Below are 23,974 nucleotides of genomic sequence, written 5' to 3' on the forward strand. Positions count from 1 at the left end.
ACGCGGACGTGGTGTAAGCAAAGAACAATAATTATAGTGCCTAATGTCAGATACCATACAGGATCTGCCAACAAACAACCTAGGAATAAAATGCAAAATTATGTGAGCCTAAAACCAATGGAATGGATAGCGCTTTCGTCTGTTTACCAGGTGGCATGTCATTACTGTATACATTGCATGATGAAACGTGGACACAGCACTGAGCACAGTGAACAGTAGACATTTACATACGCCAGCATGTATATATAAACTACAGTTATACCACTACTACTATACTACTTATATAAATTATAACTACCTGATTAGAAGTAAACTGCACAAGGCTGCAGAACAAAAGGAGTACGAGTGAGATTGAAAATACATTTACAGAAGAATAAAATGTCAAATGTTATATATATTATGTGCGTTTGATCGAATCTGTTGGTAAAGCTGTAACCTCATTAGTGCATATTGGCAAGGCAACAAGAGGCGATCCACAAAGCACCTCTTGAAAATATTGTTACTACATGATGCTCCTTGTCATCCAACTATAAATATATAATATGCAACAGATATATTATAGTGTACCACAATTGAATATAAAGGTGGCGGGTTACGGGCAATAATCGGTGTATTCATTTCCAATGTTCGTAGAATTGAGTAATATATTATATAACACTCTATTCTAATGAGTAATAAGTGATGACTTGACAGGTATCACCACGTCTCTAAACATTGAGCAGTTATAAATAATAAAGGGAACGACAAACTAACAAACAGGATAGACATAACTCTGCAACACGGTGGTCTATATAATGAGCGTCATACTGATGGAGGGAGGGCCTCTACAACAATAATCACAAGTGTATTTAATAAAGCTGTATCGGGTATCTGCAACGACGTTCGGCACGTTTAGTTATCCAACGTTTATGGGAAGTCTAGCTTCCCTCATTCTAATTTGTATCTCGTATTAAAGAGTTTCACCTCGCTTGCAGCAGCGTGTCACTTATACGTATATACAACTCATATTGCTACAAATGATTTGTCAAGTTTTTGCTTTGTCACTACAAATCCTTAGATTGTCACCGAAACCCATAAGTTTGTCACACAGTTTTGTCACTTATCTGCGTGAGAGTCGGAGTGGTGGAGGTCGGTATGCGATATGAGCAGCTCAGCTACACAACAACTGCCTAAAAACAGGGCTCAATTCCGGTCTGCTACAGGTAATGACCTCACCAGCTAGATATGTGTTGAGTACTTTATTGGGAGCTCAGCAATTTGATGTGCACGTCAAACGATAGCAAGCTATCGAGTCTTATTAGCTATAAGTAGTTAGTGCGCTTTGACAAGGCTATCAAGTGGAGTTCCATTGGCCCTCAGATACTGTGAACAAAGGTCTGTATGAGGTCTATCATAAAGAGAAGTCCAACAAAGACTTTTCAAAACCCAAGTCCCGACCCAACATGAAATGTTATCGAAAGGTAACAGCTTGAAAGCAAAGCCAGAGCAAAGAAAATGTCTGCAAGGGTTCAATTAGAAATGTAAGAAGGAAGCAAAAGGGAGGATTACGTGGATTATAGCCCGAGATACAGGAAACGTCATTACACAGTGGGTGTTTACTCAAGGCAGGGAAATAGTGATATATATTTACACTACACCAGACCTATTTCACAGCATGTAAAATAAAACAAGTCACGTTTTAATATATAATGAAATAAGTAAGTATATAAAATAAAAAGGTCACGTAATAATCCGATCAGGCCTCCAAGCCCAGATGAGATATTTCTCATTCCCCGGCACAGGGCTCTATTCATAGGTTTTAAACCATGACAGGGCGTCGCGAAAACTCTGACCTGTCTTTTTAATCGGGAGATCGAAAGTGGGAGCGCGGGAACTGTTGTCGGGGGACACCAACCAATCAGTGAGCAATCTTATGTAAAGATAACCAATCAACGCTGAGGTAAAAGTCACGTGATGCACCGATGACAGATTAGCGCGTGGTGGGAAGAACCGCAGCTCCCATTTCTCGTCGAGCTATAATTAGATATTTTACAAGGACATAACACCAGACTGGGAGATGTTCCTTTGTACCTACACGCTCGTTAAAGTGGGCTATGTTAGTGGCCTGCTCATTAGTCGCCTCACTATTACAACAGGAATCCTATTCTAACTTCCTAACAGGAAATCGATATTTGATCTTGACAGGATTCAATCAACTGCGACTCATGCAACACAGCTTCGCATGTTTCTGCTCTGCAAAAGAATTAGGTACGCTGCAACAATAATGGAATAAGAAATAAGAATCTCGGCTGCAGGGTGCGGTACCAATCTCTAACCATCACAACACATCATACTTGACAAATAATCAGCCCACGTGACAAGCTGTCCGGGATCACGGGTCAAATTAATCAGAAAACCAGTTTTCGGCGAGCAAAACAGCAAACATATGGCACGCAGAACAATTTCGGTATCACTTACATTTAATGGGATTCCCAGGGAAGGATTGGTGGGTATAAAAATGGATTAGAGCAGTAAAAGGGTGGTGACAGCTCCCAAAGACAAGTAATACTAGCAGGTATACTATTACTGCCACACTATGTTATATTATTATCGACAGATACAGCTCCAGCTCCTACCTAGCCTGTGTAGTGTGTATAAGTACGTTATCTCTGCATACTGAATACTCCCCACCCTAACATAACGATCTTATACACGATAACCCTGCTAAATCTCCAAATAACCCTGGAAAGGTCCCCGAAACAAGCCACCGCCCAGCTCCAGGATATTCACATTTAAATGATAGATTATGGAAATACCAAGATTTGAAAGTATGTCTCATGTTTGTGAGTCCTCCCTGTAGCCTGTGTGATGATACGACTACTAGTTAGATGTGTACAGATAATAACACGACACGACTCTAATACATAATCACTGATCTGTACACTGCAGAGTAACATGCGGTATTCCTTGAGTACGGTATTCCCTAAGTCCAATGTTCCAAACCTATTACATGTGTATTGATTACACTTTCCTTGAGCGTGGAGTCATAGTTTGCCGTTTGATTACCAGCTATAGGTTTCAAGGAATATGGGAAAGATAGAGAGCAAACGTCACTGTAAAATGTTTTAAACTTCAAAGAGTTTTCGACGGATTGCATGAAATATCTTGGTATTTCTCAGTTTATTTGGCTTAATATTAAAGCAAAATGCTCGCAGTTTTTGCCTCGCATTAAATTTTAATTTATTTTTAAGCAGGATATCGTAATGATATTGTGCCCATTTTTAATAACTTCAGCCAAATTCTGCTCACGTGACGCATCGCAGCTTTAAAGTTTATGCACCTTTCTAATCACTTGCGCAATTTAGGGAGGTTAAGATGTTAAGATGTTTAATATAAGCTTACCAAGTCTGCTACTTTTAAACCTCTAAGTAATCGGAAGATTAATGCTCCCGCAAACTAACGTCATTTGAACAACTTGAGAGTTTGAGAGAGATCCTACTCGCGCTCCTATTAGGCCAGTACTTTGAACAGTCCTAACAAAGCTTCCAGCAGGGCAGAAACAGTACGCTAATTAGTGATCCTAATCGTAGCAGCCTGGTGACAATGATGGCGCCTAATGCAAATAATGCATGGTTGTCACGTTTCAAGTGAATATTCTGCGAGCAAGAGGGTCACAAGGAATGAATTGAAATGATAAGTCCCCTCAATTTTTCAAAAGGGCATGTAGTGGTCATAGCATGTAAACAAGTATCAAGCGTTCTTTGTGATTTAACTAAACTGCTATATTCAGCCATTCCCTGGGGATGTATCAGGAGTTGCGTTATTTGAGGAGGTTAAAATGGTTGAAACTGTCAGGCCACAGTGTTACAATGTAACAGTGTAACAATGTTACAATGTAACAGTGTAACAATGTAACAATGTAACAATGTAACAATGTAACAGTGTAACAATGTAACAATGTAACAGTGTAACAATGTAACAATGACCCCTACAAGTGTCGCGAAATACTATCACTCAGTTTATCAAACTACAGTCACATAACAAGATAACTGACTGGCTCAGCAACGAGTTTTCGCTCAATTTATCAAACTAGTCACTCAATAAGATTCTTGAACGGCTCAATGACGAAGGCTCACAAATAAAAGAACGCTCACACGGGTTACTGATCCACACACCTTTCATGAGTAACGTTATCTACACTCTACAGTCTCTGTTCGTGATGATCTTTATGAACAGAGACTGTTATAGGTAATAAGCTACATGCTCGAACAATGCCCAAACAAACACCTGCTGCCTGGTAAATATACATTCTAACAGGGCGTCAAACTAGCTCTCCTTACTGACAAACTAGCTCTCCTTACTGACAAACTAGCTCTCCTTACTGACAAACTAGCTCTCCTTACTGACAAACTAGCTCTCCTTACTGACAAACTAGCTCTCCTTACTGACAAACTAGCTCTCCTTACTGACAAACTAGCTCTCCTTACTGACAAACTAGCTCTCCTTACTGACAAACTAGCTCTCCTTTTGTAAGACAATAAGTTTAGCATAGTAAAACGGTTAATAGGATCAATCAGTAAACGAAGAGGAAGGACAATAGCGCACTGTAGCATAATGTGACCTCGACCTTTAGTCCTTTGCCAGGCAGCCACAAAAATTCGAATCGTTCGAGAGAAGACATACAATTTTGACCGTGTAATTCGGATACAACAAACCTATACTTATAGTAACACTTGAATCTCTGTGAATAGAGTTACTATTTAGTTTTACAAGCTTCTTGGTGGTAACTATTTCAAGCGCTGAAGTGTCACACTCAGTACAATATGGTCGGAATACCATCTAAAAAGTCTGGCTTATCCAATCACAAGAGAGGAGAGAAAGAGCGCATCACATGATTGAAGACTGGGCCCTCTAACATTGCACAAGGTACAGCATATTCTTTGAATAAAATACGAAAAAGGCAATCTAAAAGTCAGCTGCCAGTACAGGGACGCATTTTGTAAGTAACGTATTCTGTGTAAAATATTATTATGTAAGTAACATAATAAAATATCAACCAAGTGCGAATACACCGCCAGCATAAGATATAATCACGGTCATGTCATGTGCGATAGATACTCGAACATGATCGGCTTACTTTCAATCAGACCTTTACTGTACAACAGTTCAACAATGCATTATAACAATGCAGTATAAGGGGTACCATGCTGCACAGTAACGAACTGTTTATTATGTTACACTCAACACTGTAACTAGTTAAATCAGGAAATCTCAGTCTGGTAACTAGGAAACCAGTCTGGTAACTAGGAAACGACAAAACATACGAGCGTCTCAAGATAAAGTACCCTTACATTAGTAAATGAGTTAATGAGAAACTGTGGCTTCTAGTAAGTCAGTCTAGAGGTTGAAAGTAGACGACTGCAACTGTCGAATCTTTATGATAGGTATTACAAGATTCATGATTGCTCATATCAAGTGTTAAAATTCTAGCGATGGGTTGGCTGAAAGATCAGATCATATAGTATTTACAAAACTATCAGCTATAATTCGTAAACTTAACCGTCAAACTGCAAACATGATCCAATTTAGCACAAACACTATAACAGAGTCTATCAAAAGTCAAGAAAGTACAAAAGCGAGTTTATAATTATAGCATTATAAAGTCATTTTAAATAATAATGACAAAATAAATAAAAGACAACATATCGCACAGTCAATGGCGAAACACAAGTCCCTACAGACTAATAAAGATTAAAAACTAGATGATGGAAAAACATGTGAACAGCGTAGTAGTAATAGTATATAGCCGTGCTCGTTCAGAGCTACAATAAGTTGAGGTAGCTGCCCGGTGGCCCTCTGCAATGTGATAACTAAATCATTTAAACTGAAACCGCCCTGGATCTCTCTCACAGTTTCCTGAGGAGCAGACGATATGGTTCAGAGCCCGCAAATGTCCACGGTTCGTCGGCTGAGGTCGCAATGCAGAGGCAACATATAGGTGCGGTGATATGTTGCTAATAGTGCGATTCTGCACCTGCCTACATATTTTTATGTGCGGCAAATTTAGAAAACAAAAGAACAAAAAAGAACACTTTAATTAAGGTGAACAATTCCCCATATAACGTACCTAACGTTAGTAGTAGTAGTATGTGTAGATCTAGAATTACCCTTATAGTTATACCCTTTTATAAAATTATAAAGGTTCAAATTAGATGAGGCTGTAGGACGTGTAGGTGAGCTGATGCCTGAAGATAGGCATATTTGAGGCAGATCTGCAGGTAACATTACAGCATTAAATTCGACTAAATTGTGCGTATAAGCGGCTAACGTAACTAAAATAAAGTGACTCAATTTTAATATGTTGAGGGATTTTGTCATTGCGATCCAGCTTGATGAAGTACACGTACTCTATAAGCAAGCACTCTATAGTCCGAGACGAAAGGGAAGCTCGTTAGCTTTTCGTGTTAAAAGCGATTTCTCGACGGTTATCACCTCTTTAGATGATGCGTAAACCATTTGGCATGTATGGCATTTTTGTACTCAATGCCATACGGGCGTTTTTGGCCACAACCTTTTCTAGAGTTTTGCAGTCACTCGAATTTTTGTATTTCGGCTCAGGAAGGTCGTAGAGACTTTTCCGATACATTAAAATGTGCCTAATAGTCATATTTATCTACAAGTTATGAAGCAAAATTTACCTTAGAATGCTTATTTTCGGAAATATGGCCGAAAAACGGTTTTTGGCTTGACGCAGCTCATAATTTGTGCCTGGGAAGGTCGCGAGACTATTCTGATATCAAATAACGGAGTAGTTCGCTGTTTATTAGTCTCATGATTGAAATACTGATATCTGGATATTATCCGGTTGGAAGAGACAAGGACAAGTGAAACAAGGAAGTTAGGAGTAAGGGCAAATTTTCGGCGTCAACGCCATCTTCAGGCTCAAATTATTTGTTATATAGTAGTGTTGAAAGTATTAAAACTGTTTTAATACTTTCAACACTACTATATAACAAATAATTTGAGCCTGAAGATGGCGTTGACGCCGAAAATTTGCCCTTACTCCTAACTTCCTTGTTTCACTTGTCCTTGTCTCTTCCAACCGGATAATATCCAGATATCACTATTCTGATACATCAAAATGTGTCCAATAGCTATGGAATGTGGCTGAAAAATGGATTTTTGCCAAGCGAACGATGGAAATACTCACAAATGGGTTATTGGACTGGTAACTAGGAAGGTCCTAAAGACTCATGAGCAATATTAAATTTGTCCCAAGATGACTTACTAGCTGTCCAGAAACACCTCTAAAGTTGGAGAATGTTCTAGTTCTATTTAGTTCTACTTAATTGTGCATCTCTCAAAATAGGCCAGGCCAACTAAACCGCATATTTGCGTAACCGCATTTGAAGTGCGTAAGGTTCAGGGTATTGAACTGGTTTTTGATCAGAGTAAAATAGTACAATCCTAAAATATTTTCTCTTTATTTCAATGTTTTTATGAGGTAATTTAGTGCTAAAAAGTCGAACTTTGGCGAACTACAGTACGTGTAACATCGTATATGTTGCAATATTGACGATCAGGAATAACAGAAACAATAGAAATCAATATTATTCTGCAATTTAACTGCTCTACAAGTACAAAAGGTGATGGAATTTCATGTGGTGGATGGAGATGTAAGATGGACAAAATGTGCACCCTAGACTCCTTATGAATATGACTAATGACTGAGTCATATGACTCAGTCACTTGAAGTGCGTAAGGTTCAGGGTATTGAACTGGTTTTTGATAAGAGTAAAATAGTACAATCCTAAAATATTTTCTCTTTATTTCAATGTTTTTACGAGGTAATTTAGTGCTAAAAAGTCGAACTTTGGCGAACTACAGTACGTGTAACATCGTATATGTTGCAATATTGACGATCAGGAATAACAGAAACAATAGAATTCAATATTATTCTGCAATTTAACTGCTCTACAAGTACAAAAGGTGATGGAATTTCATGTGGTGGATGGAGATGTAAGATGGACAAAATGTGCACCCTAGACTCCTTATGAATATGACTAATGACTGAATCATATGACTAAGTTTTACATGCCTAGCTCCATGATACGTAAAGTCTGCATAATGATGTTCTGTGGTATCAGTATCACGGCAGGCCATTCTATGCGACAATTAACTGTCAGCAAAAGACTCTTTAACCTTAAGAAACCGAAGTTTGAAAAATTGACCTTTCGTAAGACGCAAATATGATGTTTAGTTGGCCTGGCCTATTTTGATAGATGCACAATTAATTAGCAGAACTAAATAGAACTAGAACATTCTCCAACTTTTGAGGTGTTTCTGGACAGCTAGTAAGTCATCTTGGGACAAATTTAATATTGCTCATGAGTCTTTAGGACCTTCCTAGTTACCAGTCCAATGACCCATTTGTGAGTATTTCCATCGTTCGCTTGGCAAAAATCCATTTTTCAGCCATATTTCCGAAAATAAGCATTCTAAGGTATATATTGTTTTATAAGTTGTAGATAAATATGATTATTAGGCACATTTTGATGTATCGGAAAAGTTTCTACAACCTTCCTAGGCCGAAATACAAAAATTCGAGTGACCGCAAAACTTTAGGAAAGGGTGGGACCGAAAACGCCCGTATGGTATTGAGTACAAAAATGCCATACAGTCCAAATGTTTTAAGCATCATCTAAAGAGGTGATAACCGTCGAGAAATCGCTTTTAACACGAAAAGCTAACGAGATAACCTTTTGAAACGGTTGGGCTCCGACCAAGTTCAACACGTAGTTTAAGAACGTTTTTAGAACGAATAGCGGTCGATGGTGCGAAAAGTGCGGTATTAGGTCGATAGTGCGATTCAACTCGCACCCAAACCGCACTTATGTGTTGCCTCTGGGACGCGAGAATATTATCGTTGCGGTACCACTTTTGTCACAGAGGTTTTCAGATGCTGCGAAACGGCGGGAAAGAAAACAGCAGAAGTCCCAGCATGATTACAATAGAAATAAATATACCGATACGAAATACACGATACTATGAATTATGATAATGAAAGTGAGACACTGCAGTTCATCCTAATCCGAGAGATACAACATGACAAATGAAGAGTACACGGCACACACACACACAGACACATGGGTGCAGTAGATATTGGGGTAGAAGTGAAACCTACATACTGGCCACCTCACTGAACACAGTGGACACTTAACTTCATGCCATCCTCCGCTCTCTACACCCAATTATGTGGTATTATCTGCTCCTACGATTCAACTGTTAACTGCCTTGTCAGCGAGCCAGCTTAATATAGATCTTCAGTTATGGGCGGGGGCTAAATGGGCCGGTTATCTTCGTCCAAATCCTGAAAAGACAGAAGAAGACCTTCACAATTGACAAGATCCAAATATCTGATATTCGGGCCATTATAGTATCATCTTACTCTTACTCTCTTACTCTACTGAAATAGTGCCTCATCTGGTTCATCAGAATATGGTGAATATCGTTAAAGATCGTCGAGGAACTTTTATTGCGAAGAAAGGAATCGGAGAACACGAACGTATTTTTACCATTCTCACAGAACACCCAATAAATTATATGACTAACAGATCGGTTATTTGATCAGTTACTAAAGAATAAATATTTTGTACTATAGGAAAAAGTAAGTCAAAGTAAATGGTAATCTGAACTCTCAAATTTTTAAATTTCTGAACAGGTGCATGATGAGCTCAATGTGGTGCGGTATTTCACAACTTAACAGGTGTAGTGAAATTGTCCCACATTGTGCCTATAATCCAGTATTATAATGGTGTCAGAAATAAAATGATTTCATAACTTAGTGAAAACGCGGTCCGTTTCCTAAAAATTAAAATCAGCTCAAATTAAAAGAGGAAATATCGTGCTGCTTTGGCTGAATAATGTTCACTTGGTAAACCAGTAGACACATAAAGTTCCATTCATTATTATTACTCCTAAATCAAAATAAAGAAATACTGATGACTGATCGTGCACCAGAGAACAGAAAATTCACGTATTGTAGAGGTTACAAAAACACAGTGAGTATGTAATTCGTTAAGTATAACGTAAGTAAATCATTACCTCCACTACTACACGGACACCATCCTCCAGACTAGTGATTAGAGAAACTTCTTACTCCGTATAATCAATATAAACGTAATGTAATAGTGTATAGTACTGCCAGTCCCCAGATTACACCAACCCAACTTGTACCTTGAGTAAATACAAATCCAGATACAGGAAAAAAGATAAACCTTCGACCTTTCGCTCACCCGCAGAACCGAAATCAAGGATAAGGGAATTAATTGACAACTCATAAAGACCCCCTAGAGACCAGATAAACGGAATTGGAGGCTGATTAATCGGATTTGGCACGTGCGTGCGCGCGTTGTAACGAGCTGAGTAGCTGGTCTCGAGCTGATTGAGGGAATTAGGGGGGAACCCCTGCAAGTACTACAGGTAACACATATCAGGAGACATACTCAACGGGGAGTTTCTAGTTAACATTGTTGTGGTAAGTGTCGTGTTATCGACTAACGAATTCCAACTCACCGTTCTCAGTCATCCGTAAAGAAAGAGGAGTCTTCTTCTTGACCTGCAGCGGACTTTTGTCACATGTTTCTGATGGGTCCTCTAATCGCTTTTCACTGCATCGACTGCATCGACTGAAAAATTGACAAGTCAAAGGACACAGAAGTATATTACTCTATGATGAAAGATCCAGGAATCTGGTAAAATCGCTCCTGGCAGGGCGACCTTGAATTGGCAGCGACTGGCGAATTTCACCCACAATAACTGTATTATGATAACTAAGAAGTGAGTAAGTGCACAGAGAATTAGCATAGAGAATTTATGTTCATATTATTATCTTCACAATGCACTGCCACATCCGAAATAAAGACCTGAGCCAAAAAGATATTTGCTATTTAAACCAATTGCAATCAGCATCAAAAGAACCACTGTATTTTCAATTCGATGTACTGAGAGACGACTGACGAGAGTAATGTTTTCAAATCTCGGAACTATCAGGGTATGTTTTTATTTCGTGTCACAAATACTAGAGCATGGAGTAGCTAATGGTTGCTACCAGATTTGCAGTATTATACGGTACGTTGTATAATGACGGGTGATTAGCAGAGCAATCAGTTCGGTGAGTCAATTCACAGTAAAGTTATAATGAACATCTACGCTACGTGAACAAATCCATCTGAAAATCCTGCTTTATGATTTATTTAAAGTTGTTAATTGGTGGATAACTTCACTATCAGGACTTTACCTTTTAGAAAAATTGGAACGGTTCCAAATTTGTGTCATCCGATTTTCGTAAGAATTGAAATCCCCTTCATTGTCAGCGGTACCTAAACGGAACTGCATGTTCTTTCTGCCTCAGCTACTGTCAAACTTAAAACTGAGTATCTCTACATGCGAATTGCGATTGCGTGGGCTTCTTGTCTAACCTTTTCTATATTTTCCATTACTTTCTGAAGTTTTTTTTCTTTGCAACCCTCTTTTTGTGTTGTACAATGCGGAGATCCACATTACTTCTCGGTGCAGTAGTTTTCCTTATGACAGGTTTTTAATTAGTTTATTGGTTTTTAATTTGTTAATTATTTTTTACCAAAACCCAAAATTGGGTAGACTGGACGGTTGCCAGTGTTTTCTTCTTACAAACAAAGTTAAATGACATTGATTTAAATCTCAAACGCAAAACGATAGCGAGAATGAAATCGATCGATCGCTTTTCCAATTATTTCGAAATTAATGATATTGATTGATTGTATGCCATGTTTCTCAAAGTCAACCCAAAAAGATTTCGACAGTGTGTGATATACACGTAATATACCTCAACTCTTTACAATTTGCAGGCCGTGAATTAATTAATGATCTAGGTTTTATCTAGATAAAACCGATATTTTTTTTCTGCTGAGGGCAAAAGCCGATAAGTTTTCCAAATTTCACTAGAACTAATTACAACTTTTTGATCAAAGATGACGATATTTAAGATATAAAAGACGTTAAATTGTCGACTTTTACGATAAATTGCGGCAATATCCTGGCCAAAACTTCAGAGTTCAGGCAGATTAATGTGTGAAATTAATCGCTTATCTCAAAAAAACGATAAAATAATTGAATTTCAGGACAGTCTCGCTCTGATTCGGAGTGTGGCTTAGCAAGAGATGATATAAAACAAGATTTGGAGAAACATATTATAGCTTGCAATTACCGGGACAACCACGCTTTTTTGAGGAGTCTTCCATTTGGAGTGAACAACTTGAGTGTTTCCCTTAAACGAGACAGCGCAGAATGTTTTTATCTCGGTAAGCCAACTAGTTTCTAGAAACTTAACAAGTTATAATGTTATAGACCATACTCATATACTTTACAAAGGACAGAGGTTATGGCTATGATATGCGCGTAAAGCATTTCAATATTTCACCTCAGCATGCTGCAACAAAATCCTAAAACGGCTATTTCCTAAAATCTTCCTCCCGGGGCCGGACGTGAACGCATGCACTAGAATCAATTGTGAAGGAGTCACTAAAATTGGTGCTGAGATAGATGGAAAATGGAGGTGTAAGGCCGACGGTCAAGTAATATCGAACGACACAGGTAAATCGAAGAGCAAATATAAAAATCGGTACATTGTTTATTTCGAAGACCCGATTAAAACAATAATGTAAAGTTTAATAAAGTTTTAGTTACGTTATCAATGATCAATATTCAATATATGTATTCTTATATATTTGAGTACGTACCTATTGACTTACGATGGGAAATATTATCTTAACATCAGAGTAATTGAAAACTTGTCCCCAGCGCGATGTGACACATTTGAAACAGATGGATCAGGGTGGAACTTAGTTCGGGCGGATAACAACAACTCACTATGTCTAAAGTGTGAGAGTGGAAGCTATCTTGCAGATGCTGTATGTAAACTTTGCCAAAAAGGAAACTACTCTGATGTAGAGGGAGCGACTGAATGCAAAACTTGTCTTCAAGGAAACTACTCTGATGTAGAGGGAGCGACTGAATGCAAGACTTGTCTTCAAGGAAACTACTCTGATGTAGAGGGAGCGACTGAATGCAAGACTTGTCTTCAAGGAAACTACTCTGATGTAGAGGGAGCGACTGAATGCAAGACTTGTCTTCAAGGAAACTACTCTGATGTAGAGGGAGCGACTGAATGCAAGACTTGTCTTCAAGGAAACTACTCTGATGTAGAGGGAGCGACTGAATGCAAGACTTGTCTTCAAGGAAACTACTCTGATGTAGAGGGAGCGACTGAATGCAAGACTTGTCCTAAAGGAAACTACTCTGATGTAGAGGGAGCGACTGAATGTAAACCCTGCCCAAGAGGAAGATACACAGAAGGAAAAGGAGCAAGTGAGTGTCTCTACTGTCCAGCAGGTCACACTACATACACCCACACTCCCAACACGTGTGTTGGTCCTCAACTTGAAGGGTTGGACAGGAAGAAGAGAAACGCTGTCTTCAGTGTTCGAGTAAGCTACGACACACTAGGTCAGTTTTAATTCTTTTGAAACTTTAAGGTTGATTGCAACATAATATAGTATCATGGCTACATCCTTTAAACTAACGACTGTCCTATACTGGCAACCTGTAAAGTGTAAAACTTTGCTGAATTAAATGAATAATAAGTTTACTTTTTGGATCTGAAAACCGAAAACGATTTATGAACAAGAATTAATGTATTCGATAAATGATATGATAAGGTTTTGACTTTGAGGTTGTACACGTACAATAGACTTCTTACAGCGGTGCAGTCCAACGTTAATTGAAAATCATTACCACTCGATATGTTTCACAGGGAATCAAGAGAGAAAAGCAGTCTACTGGAAAAGTGTTGGAGACTGGAACCTGCTCAACAGATACAAGAGAAAATTCGCAAAAATCACCCAGAAGTACACAACATCGTACCGTAGAGGGCCCAGAGTCATCAGGAAGTCACCTGTGACGACTGCAGTCAGACAAATAAGTTAGTTGAGATGACACTTTTTCAATATTTCCGTTAGCCATCGCACCAATTACCGCTGCATAAGTAAGGATCGAAATTAAATTGGAGTGGAGAGCATGCTTCATCGACATTTAAAGTATCTGAGATTATCTTCAGTAAAGGACGTGTATTGTTACAGTGGAAGTGGAGAAAAGTATGCAGGATACGAAAACAAATCTAAGTTTGGTGGCGTGTGCAGAGGTTGGTAATTTACAAGCCCTGCACCTTCTTTGAACTTCGATCACGTGATGTGTTTATTCACGAACTATTCACTATTCAATATCAGCAGATCACAACTTATTTACAGGACCATCTGAACATTGCACAACTATGAACAGAGAGAGGGTATGTTACTGCAGGAACAAAGCGACTGGAAGTCACAGCAAGCCTTATTGTGAGGGACAGGACGGGGCAGAAGAATATTGTGATGTTCCAAAGTGTAATGATCAAGGTAACTTACATTTGTTTCAAAGAGACATGAAGTTATCATAAGGAAGTGAGCTTCTTCAATTTATAATTATATATTTAATTCGAATGTAGAGCTACGAATGCAGTAATTCAAATCATGAACATTGCATCGAACCTCTCATATTTACTCTTCTTCATGAAGGTGAATTGTCCATAACCCAGAGCGGAGTGTCCACCAAGTTACACGATGTGGCTACGAGAAGAACACCCATGTCTCATCGATAGAATCCGTGTCCTCTTCTATTGGTTTTGCAGATAACGACAGCGCGCGAAAAGTGTGCGATAAGCTCGGTAAATTATAACTGTTGACATGCCAAACTTTATGTGCTCCTTTTATTTAACAAGCGATTTGTGTCCACTTGAACACCAATATCAAGTATACCACGACAAATGGTTAACTGTGAAATGGTTTTTCCTTCTCAAATATCAGCTGTTAGTATTACTAGAAATATAATTTATTATGGGCCCATGCTTGTACAGGAGTTGCATCTGCACTCGATATCTGTGTTTTGGTGACCCAATAAGTCATTTGATTAATTACATTTTAAGTATTTTGCATAGTAAACTAGCCTGCAAATTGCAAAACCATGTATTTTCTCTCAAGGTATATTTCGTAGATTATTCCATTGAGTACTTTGTATGTAATTGATTGATTTAAAAGACTTCAATAAAAATCCCGCTTTTGTTTCAGGCGGAGAGTGTAAAGGAGTGTGGGGGAAAGGAAACAGTTGGAGAGTCACGGGACTATCACCCACAGAACAAGGAACTGGATCTTACGAGTATTACAGAAAAGATCCTCACTGTCCCAATCCTTACCGTAAGTACTGGATCATGTTACCACGATATAATAGTTCATTGATTCTACCACTTATCATAGCATTTAAGAGTTTATTTTTCACATTTGTTTTGTGATCGAGCGGTTACAATAAAAAGGATTAAATTGTAATGTTTTATTAACCAGGGTACCGATATTTCAGATCAGTACTACTTCCAACAAGAATGAGGCTGGTATAAGTGGAATTTTAAAAGTTGAACGAGGACGTTTGATAATTTTCGAAGGCTCATATAGAGAAACAGAATCATATCATGATAAAATTATATCTTGTAATTCTTACTCAATATTATCTAATGGATACGAACAATTTGATTTTTTGGTAAAGTTGACGGTAAAGTTAAAATCAGTATAATCCTCGAAACTAACCTCGATTATTTGTGACTTTCTAAGCTTATTTATTTATTTACCCAAAAGATAAGCTGCTTGTCCAGGAGAATTGACCGCATCGGTAGTTTGATGACCACTGTAACGGCTTTACCATTTATTACGAGTAGATATAGAATTATCATCGTGCAATTATCAAATAAATCTGATAACTTTTATTTGGTTTTAACCAGTGACATTGATTTTTACGACTGAAAGGAACTTTATAATTAAGTTCTACTTATTTTGAAATATAGTAGCAATGCTTGTATTGCTTGTATTGCTTGTATTGCTTGTATTGCTTATTGAGCCGATTAGAGCTATCAAAGAAGTTCTTTGTTTAATGATGTGGTAATAATTGAAGCTAAAATTCAAAATTGCTATGTTTTATTTCGTACACCTTTAAACGTATTATTAACACACCACTATAAGAAGCACCAAATTTTCGGCTTTTAGTTTGACATTGTGCGTCTGGCAAAACAGCTGGTTCACAAATATTGACCGTTTTGTTATACAGAATATACAGAATTATGTCCGCTCATGCAATGTCCGTTCAACTTCAAATTATGTCCGAGGTATATAACAATAACTTTTTAAAAGAAAAGTCTTACCACACGCACACAAGCACGCACACAAGCACGCACGCACACGCGCGCGCACACACACACACACACACACACACACACACACACACACACACACACACACACACACACACACACACACACACACACACACACACACACACACACACACACACACACACACACACACACACACACACACACACACACACACACACACACACACACACACACACACACACACACACACACACACACACACACACACACACACACACACACACACACACACACACACACACACACACACACACACACACACACACACACACACACACACACACACCCACACACACACACACACACACACACACATTCCATTAACAAACACCTGCTCACCTGTGTTGACCTGCTCGAGAACAGGTCGAACCATTCGTTTCTTGTCCTTGTGTTAATACTTAATAAGTTAATACACACTATCTTAACTGCGAACATTTTCAGTGCGTATTTTTTGTCAGAATCCGAACTCGGACGAAAATTTTCGTGACGAAACACTTTCGCCGTAGAAAATATTCGCGACGAAAATATTGATTTTTAATTTATTCATTCAGTCCGTGAAGGATATGTTTGTTCTTGTTTATCCTATAATGTATCATTTGCACTAACTTCTTGCATACTGATCGAAATGCTGTACTAACAACGTAGAAATGAGCGAAAATACTATAAAGATCAAATTAAATCGTAAAAACATGTCATTGAAACTAAAGGTTTGAAGAGCCTCAATTTTTTCAAAGCCCAAATACGATCAACTGATGCCACAACCACAGCTTTCAGGTAATAGAGCTGTTGGTACTTGGCAGCCAGTAGCTCTTTGTGTACTGTAACACGTGATGCCCATATAAGGAGTGTAGCTCTTTGTGTACTGTAACTTATCGAATTTTGGGCGAAAGCTTTTAAATTTTGTGCGTATGCCCAAATATTGGCATATGGTTTAAAGCTCATAACTCAGCCACTTTTTACCAAACTGGATGTTAATTCATGTACTAGTCCAAAAACAGGCTTATCTTGCAAATCTAAACGAAGAATATAGCTCGACTAATTTTGGGTATATTAAAGTATTTTTTTATTTTATTTGAAAATTCAATTAATTATTATATATATAAATCAAGCGTTACATTTCAGCCATGCAAAATTAAAATGACATATTTTGATAAACTAATTGATAAATGGTTCTGCAATATAAGTTGCTTAATGTTTGGCCCGATGACAACTAACTAAAAGAGAAAAATAAACTTGATTACACAATAATTAATTCGGCTGAACCAACACATAGCAAGAGCCACATTAACGTTGGGGCCGTCAAAATATATATATTAAAGTATATTGGAATGTAGGTTTTTTTTCCCGATTTAGGGGCGGGGATATACTTTAATTTGGTCAGCCCCCCCCCCCCCCCCCCCAGTCTTATTGTACGATTTACATCAAATACAAGCAAAATAATACGCAAAAGTCAGGAACCAGAATATCAATAATCGAAATTACGAATAAAAATTATATAGAGTTTGATTCGTGCTGTACGATCGCAGCGCTCTGTGGATATATAGCCATTACATTTCTATTAGTTTTTAAAATTGGTGATATACAGGTTTCTTTAAAAAATGAAAATAGCTGTCAGGAAATCAATCGTGCAAATAAGAATTGTGATGCAAATATGCTTCTCCCCCGTTGGGACTGCTTGAGCAAACAATAAGCCAACATATCATTATTTGAACACTGACAAAGATTCTAACTTTTCAAAATCTCAAAAGAGTTAAAATAATACATATACGTATTTATATTTATTTTCATTACTCCATTAGTTTGGTAGGTACGATCTCGAGTTCACATCTCAGTAAGCGGAAACAAAAGGAACACTCGTTACACGGTTCTCAACGCCTAGTAAATTGGAGCGTATTCTGCATTCGCTGTTAGAGCCCAAAAATTTGCCACCCAAAGTGTGCTATAATATGATGATTTAGGTACATTGGTTTTCCTCCATAACAATGAAGTGTAGAGCCGAGGTAACCAGCACCAATCTGTCACGTGACCAAGCATTCAGCACCAAGCTGTCACGTGACGGATTCTGCTCCTCAAACTTGCAGTTGAGTATCTCAGCTGCAGCCAGCAGTGCTCACAGCATATTCACGTCCTTATTTCCGTTTTTACACTGTTCGATATTTGCTGATCACTAAACCATATTGCTTATTTGCTGAGCTGTGTCGTTTATTGCTGAGTGATGGGATGGAATACGCTATTGATTGGCTGCATTGCTCATCTTGCTCTTCTTCAAACAGGTTTTTACTTTATATGTTATCAAAAACAGGATGAAAGTTTTAGAATAAACTGTTATTATATTAGCACAAATTAAAATTGTTGTGATAAAAAATTCACTATTATTATACTTTGGGATGAAATGTCGCATTTTGAGGATGAAATGTCGCATTTTGAGGATGAAATGTCGTGGTGATGGCAAAGTTTAAGTAAGTTCGTGCTGTTTTAAAAGTGCATAGAGACGACTGTTTATTTGTTGTCTATTGAGGTTGACCTGTAAGAACTAAGATCAACAGCTGATTTTCAGGTTTAAATACACATGATAATACTATTAGAAAATTCTTAGAAAAGATTGTGATCTTTTACGAACCAATTTATAGGCCAAAATTACAATTTCTTGTGAAATAACATGTCTACTGTCTAATAATCTCTAACAATGGCTTAGTGATGGCATAATACCGCAGTAATAACCATGCAATAATATCGCATAATACCGCAGTAATAACCATGCAATAATATGCAATAATATGCAATAATATTAGACTTAATGACAACTTTTTCAGGAGATGCAGAGTGCACTCTTGATCGGAAAGTAATTGTTTTAGAAGGTAACAACAACCTGAAATACGGAATGGAATGCAGAGAAGCGGGCGAATTCTTGACTACTTTAAACTTCAGGGTTGAGTCAGCGGCCTTAGCAATCACAATGGAGGAATCCTCATTATGCTTCGTACGCGGTAATTATTCCAACCAAAATGATGAATCTTCCAAAACATACAAAATGCATACAGCATAATATCAATATTAAAATCGTTATCTGCGGATTTTCAAAAGTTGTTTATCACTTAGTTTTTTAATCTCAGAGCGATCCGCCAGATAAAATTTGCATTCTTCATATTTTCCATATTTTACTCACTCTAAAAATCACCAATTGCTAAATACATATATACTTACTCTAAGAAAGGTGATAAACATTTTTCAGGGGATGACTATATTTGAAGTAATTTATAATAACTTTAATGTCCACGATTTAAAAATAAAGATTTTTGAAAAAAAGCTCAATATTATTTAACTATTCAATTTTAAGGATGCTGTAGAAGTTTTCTGTACTCACAACTCAGACGTAAGATTTCCTGCTCTAATACAATAGATTACGAAGCTGAGGTCCCCATTAAGATTGGTGATTCTGTGGGTAAATGTACATGCAGAGCCTCTGAAAGTGGGATAGTGGACACAACAGGTTATTAACTGAAGAGAAAATATTATAAATATACTAATTATAGTATTAGATTCGTGTTTGCTAAATATACGTACATAGTGTCGAGGAATCAATTGGTAAATTACGGAAATCTACCGCACGGTAAACCATAGACCTTTAAATGGTCAGACGATAAGACCCCGTCAGTCATAAATATACTAAAGAATCCGATCAATCGTGTGATTGATTAACTAATTAATTAATTAATTAATCAATTAATTGTGTGATTAATTAGGTAATTAATTAGTTACCTAATTAATGGTGTGACCTTCAGCACGATGTGACAGATTTATAAGAGACGGATCAGGATGGAACTTGGTTGCGGCGTACAAGAACGGGACCCTCTGCGGACCTTGCCCAGGAGGCAGCCATCTTGTTGATAATATTTGCCAGCCCTGTGACAAAGGAAGCTACTCTGATGGGGCGGAATGTAAACCCTGCCCAAGAGGAAGATACACAGAAGGAAAAGGAGCAAGTGAGTGTCTCTACTGTCCAGCAGGTCACACTACATATACCCACACTCCCAACACGTGTGTTGGTCCTCAACTTTACCATTATTCGGATAGTAAAAGAGAAAAGAAAGTCTTCACTGCTCTGGTCAGCTACGAAACCCTGGGTTAGTTTTAAAATTAATATTTTGTATCTTCAGTACCTGATTTTTATTGCGTGGATGGTATAATGTAGCTTGAAGGTGGAATCTTAATATCCCTATGAATACTACATTATGGAATGCAAATTGCATAATATGCATACAATGCCCATAGTAAAATTTAACACAGGGAGTGAAGAGGCAAAAGCAGGCTATTGGGGCAGCATAGGAAATTGGAAGTTGTCCAAAAGTAACGGAAAGTTTTTCGCAAAGATCCTGGAAAAATACACAACTTCGTTCTCTAAGGGACCAAGAGCTCTCTTTAAGAGAGGTGTTAAAGGATTTGAGCCGATAAGTAAGCAAATCAGTGAATTTATTTTAACTCTAAAAATACGATAATTAGAGATATAAGAATACTGCTGAGTTTCGAGGCAGTTGGAATGAAGATGTTTTAAATGATAGCAACCAAACATTTATTATCCCTCGAGAAAAACTAAATTGGACGATAAAATGTGGAATATCTAAATAATAACTGGACTAAATTTCAGTTGAGGACGTTTATTGCTACACCGGAGATGGCTCAAAATACAAAGGGAATGCAGCTAAAACAAAGTCGGGGAGCACGTGCACAGGTTGGTTAACAGTTAACACCCACCCCAAACTCCTAGGGTTAATCCTTTGAGGAATGCAGTCGATCATAAATATGATACCAAGAATATCTTCTATTGAAATAATGTTTTGCAGAAAAACTTAACTTATTAGCCGTTTATACGCATTTACAGGACCGCACCAACACTGCGACAGGATCTGTCGCTGTAGAAACTTCAGAGGAACCCATGGCCACAAAAAGCCCTACTGTGAAAGGGCTGATGGTGCTCAAGAAGATTGTGATATTCCCAAATGCAATGATCCGGGTAATCTTAATATTAATTTGTGAACTTGTGAGCCACTTTAAAATCTGTTGGCGCTTTTATTTCTTTCATCTTAATGAGCAATTTGCGATGTGAGCACTGATAGCTGAGAATGATGATGAGTACATGCTTTAAGCCTAAAGTTAAAATACGATGAGATTGGAATCATGACCAATATAAGTTCCAAAATCCACAAGTTGCTTTCTCGTTAATCTAACGTACATTTTTTCTTTTGTTCCAGATCCTTTGTTGGCATGCATGTACGATCGAAACGATACCTCAGAAACTCTCATTGATTCGGATAACCCTATAGAGTTCGGGGATATCGCGAGCGCTCAAATAATCTGCGATAAACTTGGTAAGATTCAAATTTCAACCGCTGTTTTATTTACAGAATTGATTTTATTTCTATAGGACTCCTAGATCGAACATCAAGTTCAATGAACCAAATATTTTACTCAATATTTTACCTCAGCATTGAAGATTTCTAATGATGTTTCATTAACAGTCGAGTATTTATGATCAATAGGTGGAGGGTGTAAAGGAGTGTGGGGGAAAGGAAGCAGTTGGAGAGTCACGGGACTATCACCCACAGAACAGGGAAACGGATCGTACGAGTACTACAGAAAAGATTCTCACTGTCCCAATCCTTACCGTAAGTACATATTGGATCATGTTACCACGATCTATGATTCTTATCGGCAGTTTTATAAAGTCACAGCCTCAAGACCCGGTTCATACAGTGTTTCATAGCGGAAGTAGCTTGTGAGAATACTCGCACTCTTACTTTGAGCTGATGTCTGGAGGAAGAACAATTTACTCGGTACACGCATTTAACTTCCATATTTCAATCCGCACCTTAATATATAAATACATAGGTTTTGGTACACCGGGGTGCTTCAAGCTCTGGTGCTCAGGGTGGCGCCATCTTAGGGGGGCGCCAAATCGTCGTTTGAATGTGGGACAATTTTGAAAAACTTAACTGAGGTACTAGCAAAACTGCGCGTTTTACTCTAGAAACTCACTTTTTTAGAGATTTTACCGGTGTATCCTCTAATATCACCTTATTTGTTCAATTTTAGGGAGGGTAACGTTACACCACTGCTCAGGACGCGACCATAATAATTGTAGCCCTCATGGCTCAACCTGATGTGATGGTTACGTTTCACGAGCCGCGCTTCTGCAATTCATATTATTGTAGATATTACATCTACCTTACTCGGGAATATTATGACTGGAATAAAGTGGTGGGTTTTGGGAAATTCCGCCATATTTTTCCCGGTCATTAATTTTCCCAGTCATAAATTAACCCGCTATAATGTTCCCGAGTAAGGTAAACTAATAGTAATACATTTTGATGCTTGGTGGGTTTTGGAAAATTCCGCCATATTTTTCCCGGTCATTAATTTTCCCAGTCATAAATTAACCCGCTATAATATTCCCGAGTAAGGTAGATCGCAATTCAGAGAATTAATTAAATCGAATCAATAAGTAGGGACTTTTGAGTAAACTATTAAATATGCTACAATATTTCAGATGAGCACTACTTCAAACAGATACATGAACTGGATATCTAAACTTGTTGAAGGAGGACAACTGATATTTCATAGTGTTTCAGCACTGAACTAGCGTATCACACCTATCAATAATTATATATAACTATCATTAGTATCATGAGTATCATTAGTATCATGAATAACTACTAATGTTATGTACCTAGACTATTGGCAGTAATCAGCAGTAATCAGAAGTTATTATGATTTGGCATAGATTATACCAATTTTTATAATGAAGTGTTTGTTTTCGTATCGATTAAATTACTGAATAGATTTAAAGTTTTATTTTTATGTCTTTGACAGAAAACATTTTAATAATACAAATGACGATTGCTGGTCATCTACAGTTTTCCATTTGATATAAAACATTATTTCTGGAGTTTGAAAGAAAGTAAAATTTACTTACAAAATACCATTAGACTGATACAGATAACAATCTGGTACTTGTGAAGGAGAGTTAAAAATATTTCTTTAATTACACACAGTCATATCAGAGTTCAGATGAATATTGAGTAGTAACTGATGTTGTATAATATAAATATAATGACGATGAATTTATTTTGAATTTTTTGAAAAGCGTTCAATTGCTGAAAACGTAATATTATAATCGTTTTCTTTAGGGAATATCTTTGTCGCCACTTCATGTTCAGTTCACGCAGTTGAGAAATGTGAACCAGACTTATAGAATCGAAGCCAAATTGAGTAGATTAAGCGGATATAATTATAAGCTGTGTTCATAACAAAACGTTATCATCTGCTGAATAATATTTCAGATATGAAACTGATCTTTGACTCTAAGGTAATTTATTTCGTTGGACGAAGTATCACTATCAGGAGCAGTGTCTGAGGGCACAGCCCCAACTCCCAAGGAGCGAAAGATTTGATAATGATGTGTCCGTCAGCAGAATAATTTTGTACATTACCAATCACTAACTGATGTTGCTTCGTTTGACAAAGAATCAGGAGGCCAATGAGCAGGAGTCGGCGGAGCAAAGCCCAGGAGCCACATGTTTTCGTAGAAACTTTTCTATCAGTGGTGCAAGACATACTTTGGCACCACTGACTAAATTTTTAGTTGGGTCA

The 23,974-nt window shown here is 37.7% G+C and overlaps 2 protein-coding genes across 6 annotated transcripts in view; one reads left to right on the forward strand and one right to left on the reverse strand.

Moving 5' to 3' along the window:
- Positions 1-23,974, reverse strand: part of LOC134825994 (polypeptide N-acetylgalactosaminyltransferase 1-like) — a 56,900-nt gene that overhangs the window by 16,404 nt on the left and 16,522 nt on the right. For 2 of the 3 annotated variants that reach the window (XM_063838230.1, XM_063838232.1), the window contains one exon: positions 10,555-10,667. The exons of the other annotated variant lie outside the window; for it this stretch is intronic. The gene's annotated coding sequence lies outside the window, so the exon portion shown is untranslated. The remainder of the gene's footprint in view (positions 1-10,554; positions 10,668-23,974) is intronic. 3 annotated transcript variants of the gene reach the window in all.
- On the forward strand, positions 11,485-23,490 carry LOC134820793 (uncharacterized). 3 transcript variants are annotated; one of them, XM_063831429.1, is made up of 10 exons: positions 11,485-11,574; positions 12,141-12,320; positions 12,445-12,612; positions 12,820-13,524; positions 13,832-13,999; positions 14,135-14,218; positions 14,325-14,468; positions 14,648-14,776; positions 15,177-15,302; positions 15,463-16,064. In XM_063831429.1, the coding sequence occupies exons 1-10, from the start codon at positions 11,526-11,528 to the stop codon at positions 15,486-15,488; spliced, it is 1,779 nt and encodes a 592-aa protein (XP_063687499.1). In that variant the 5' UTR covers positions 11,485-11,525; the 3' UTR covers positions 15,489-16,064. The 3 variants fall into 3 exon arrangements, with proteins under 3 accessions (XP_063687499.1, XP_063687491.1, XP_063687506.1); XM_063831421.1 differs by lacking the exon at positions 15,463-16,064 and adding an exon at positions 22,872-23,490 and having other exon boundaries at positions 11,492-11,574; XM_063831436.1 differs by lacking the exons at positions 11,485-11,574; positions 12,141-12,320; positions 12,445-12,612; ... (5 more) ...; positions 15,177-15,302; positions 15,463-16,064 and adding exons at positions 18,465-18,600; positions 19,141-19,314; positions 19,665-19,817; ... (5 more) ...; positions 21,865-21,990; positions 22,872-23,490.

Source organism: Bolinopsis microptera, chromosome 1 (genome assembly GCF_026151205.1).
Source record: "Bolinopsis microptera isolate Bmic1 chromosome 1, MBARI_Bmic_1.0, whole genome shotgun sequence".
NCBI classification, from domain to species: Eukaryota; Metazoa; Ctenophora; class Tentaculata; order Lobata; family Bolinopsidae; genus Bolinopsis; species Bolinopsis microptera.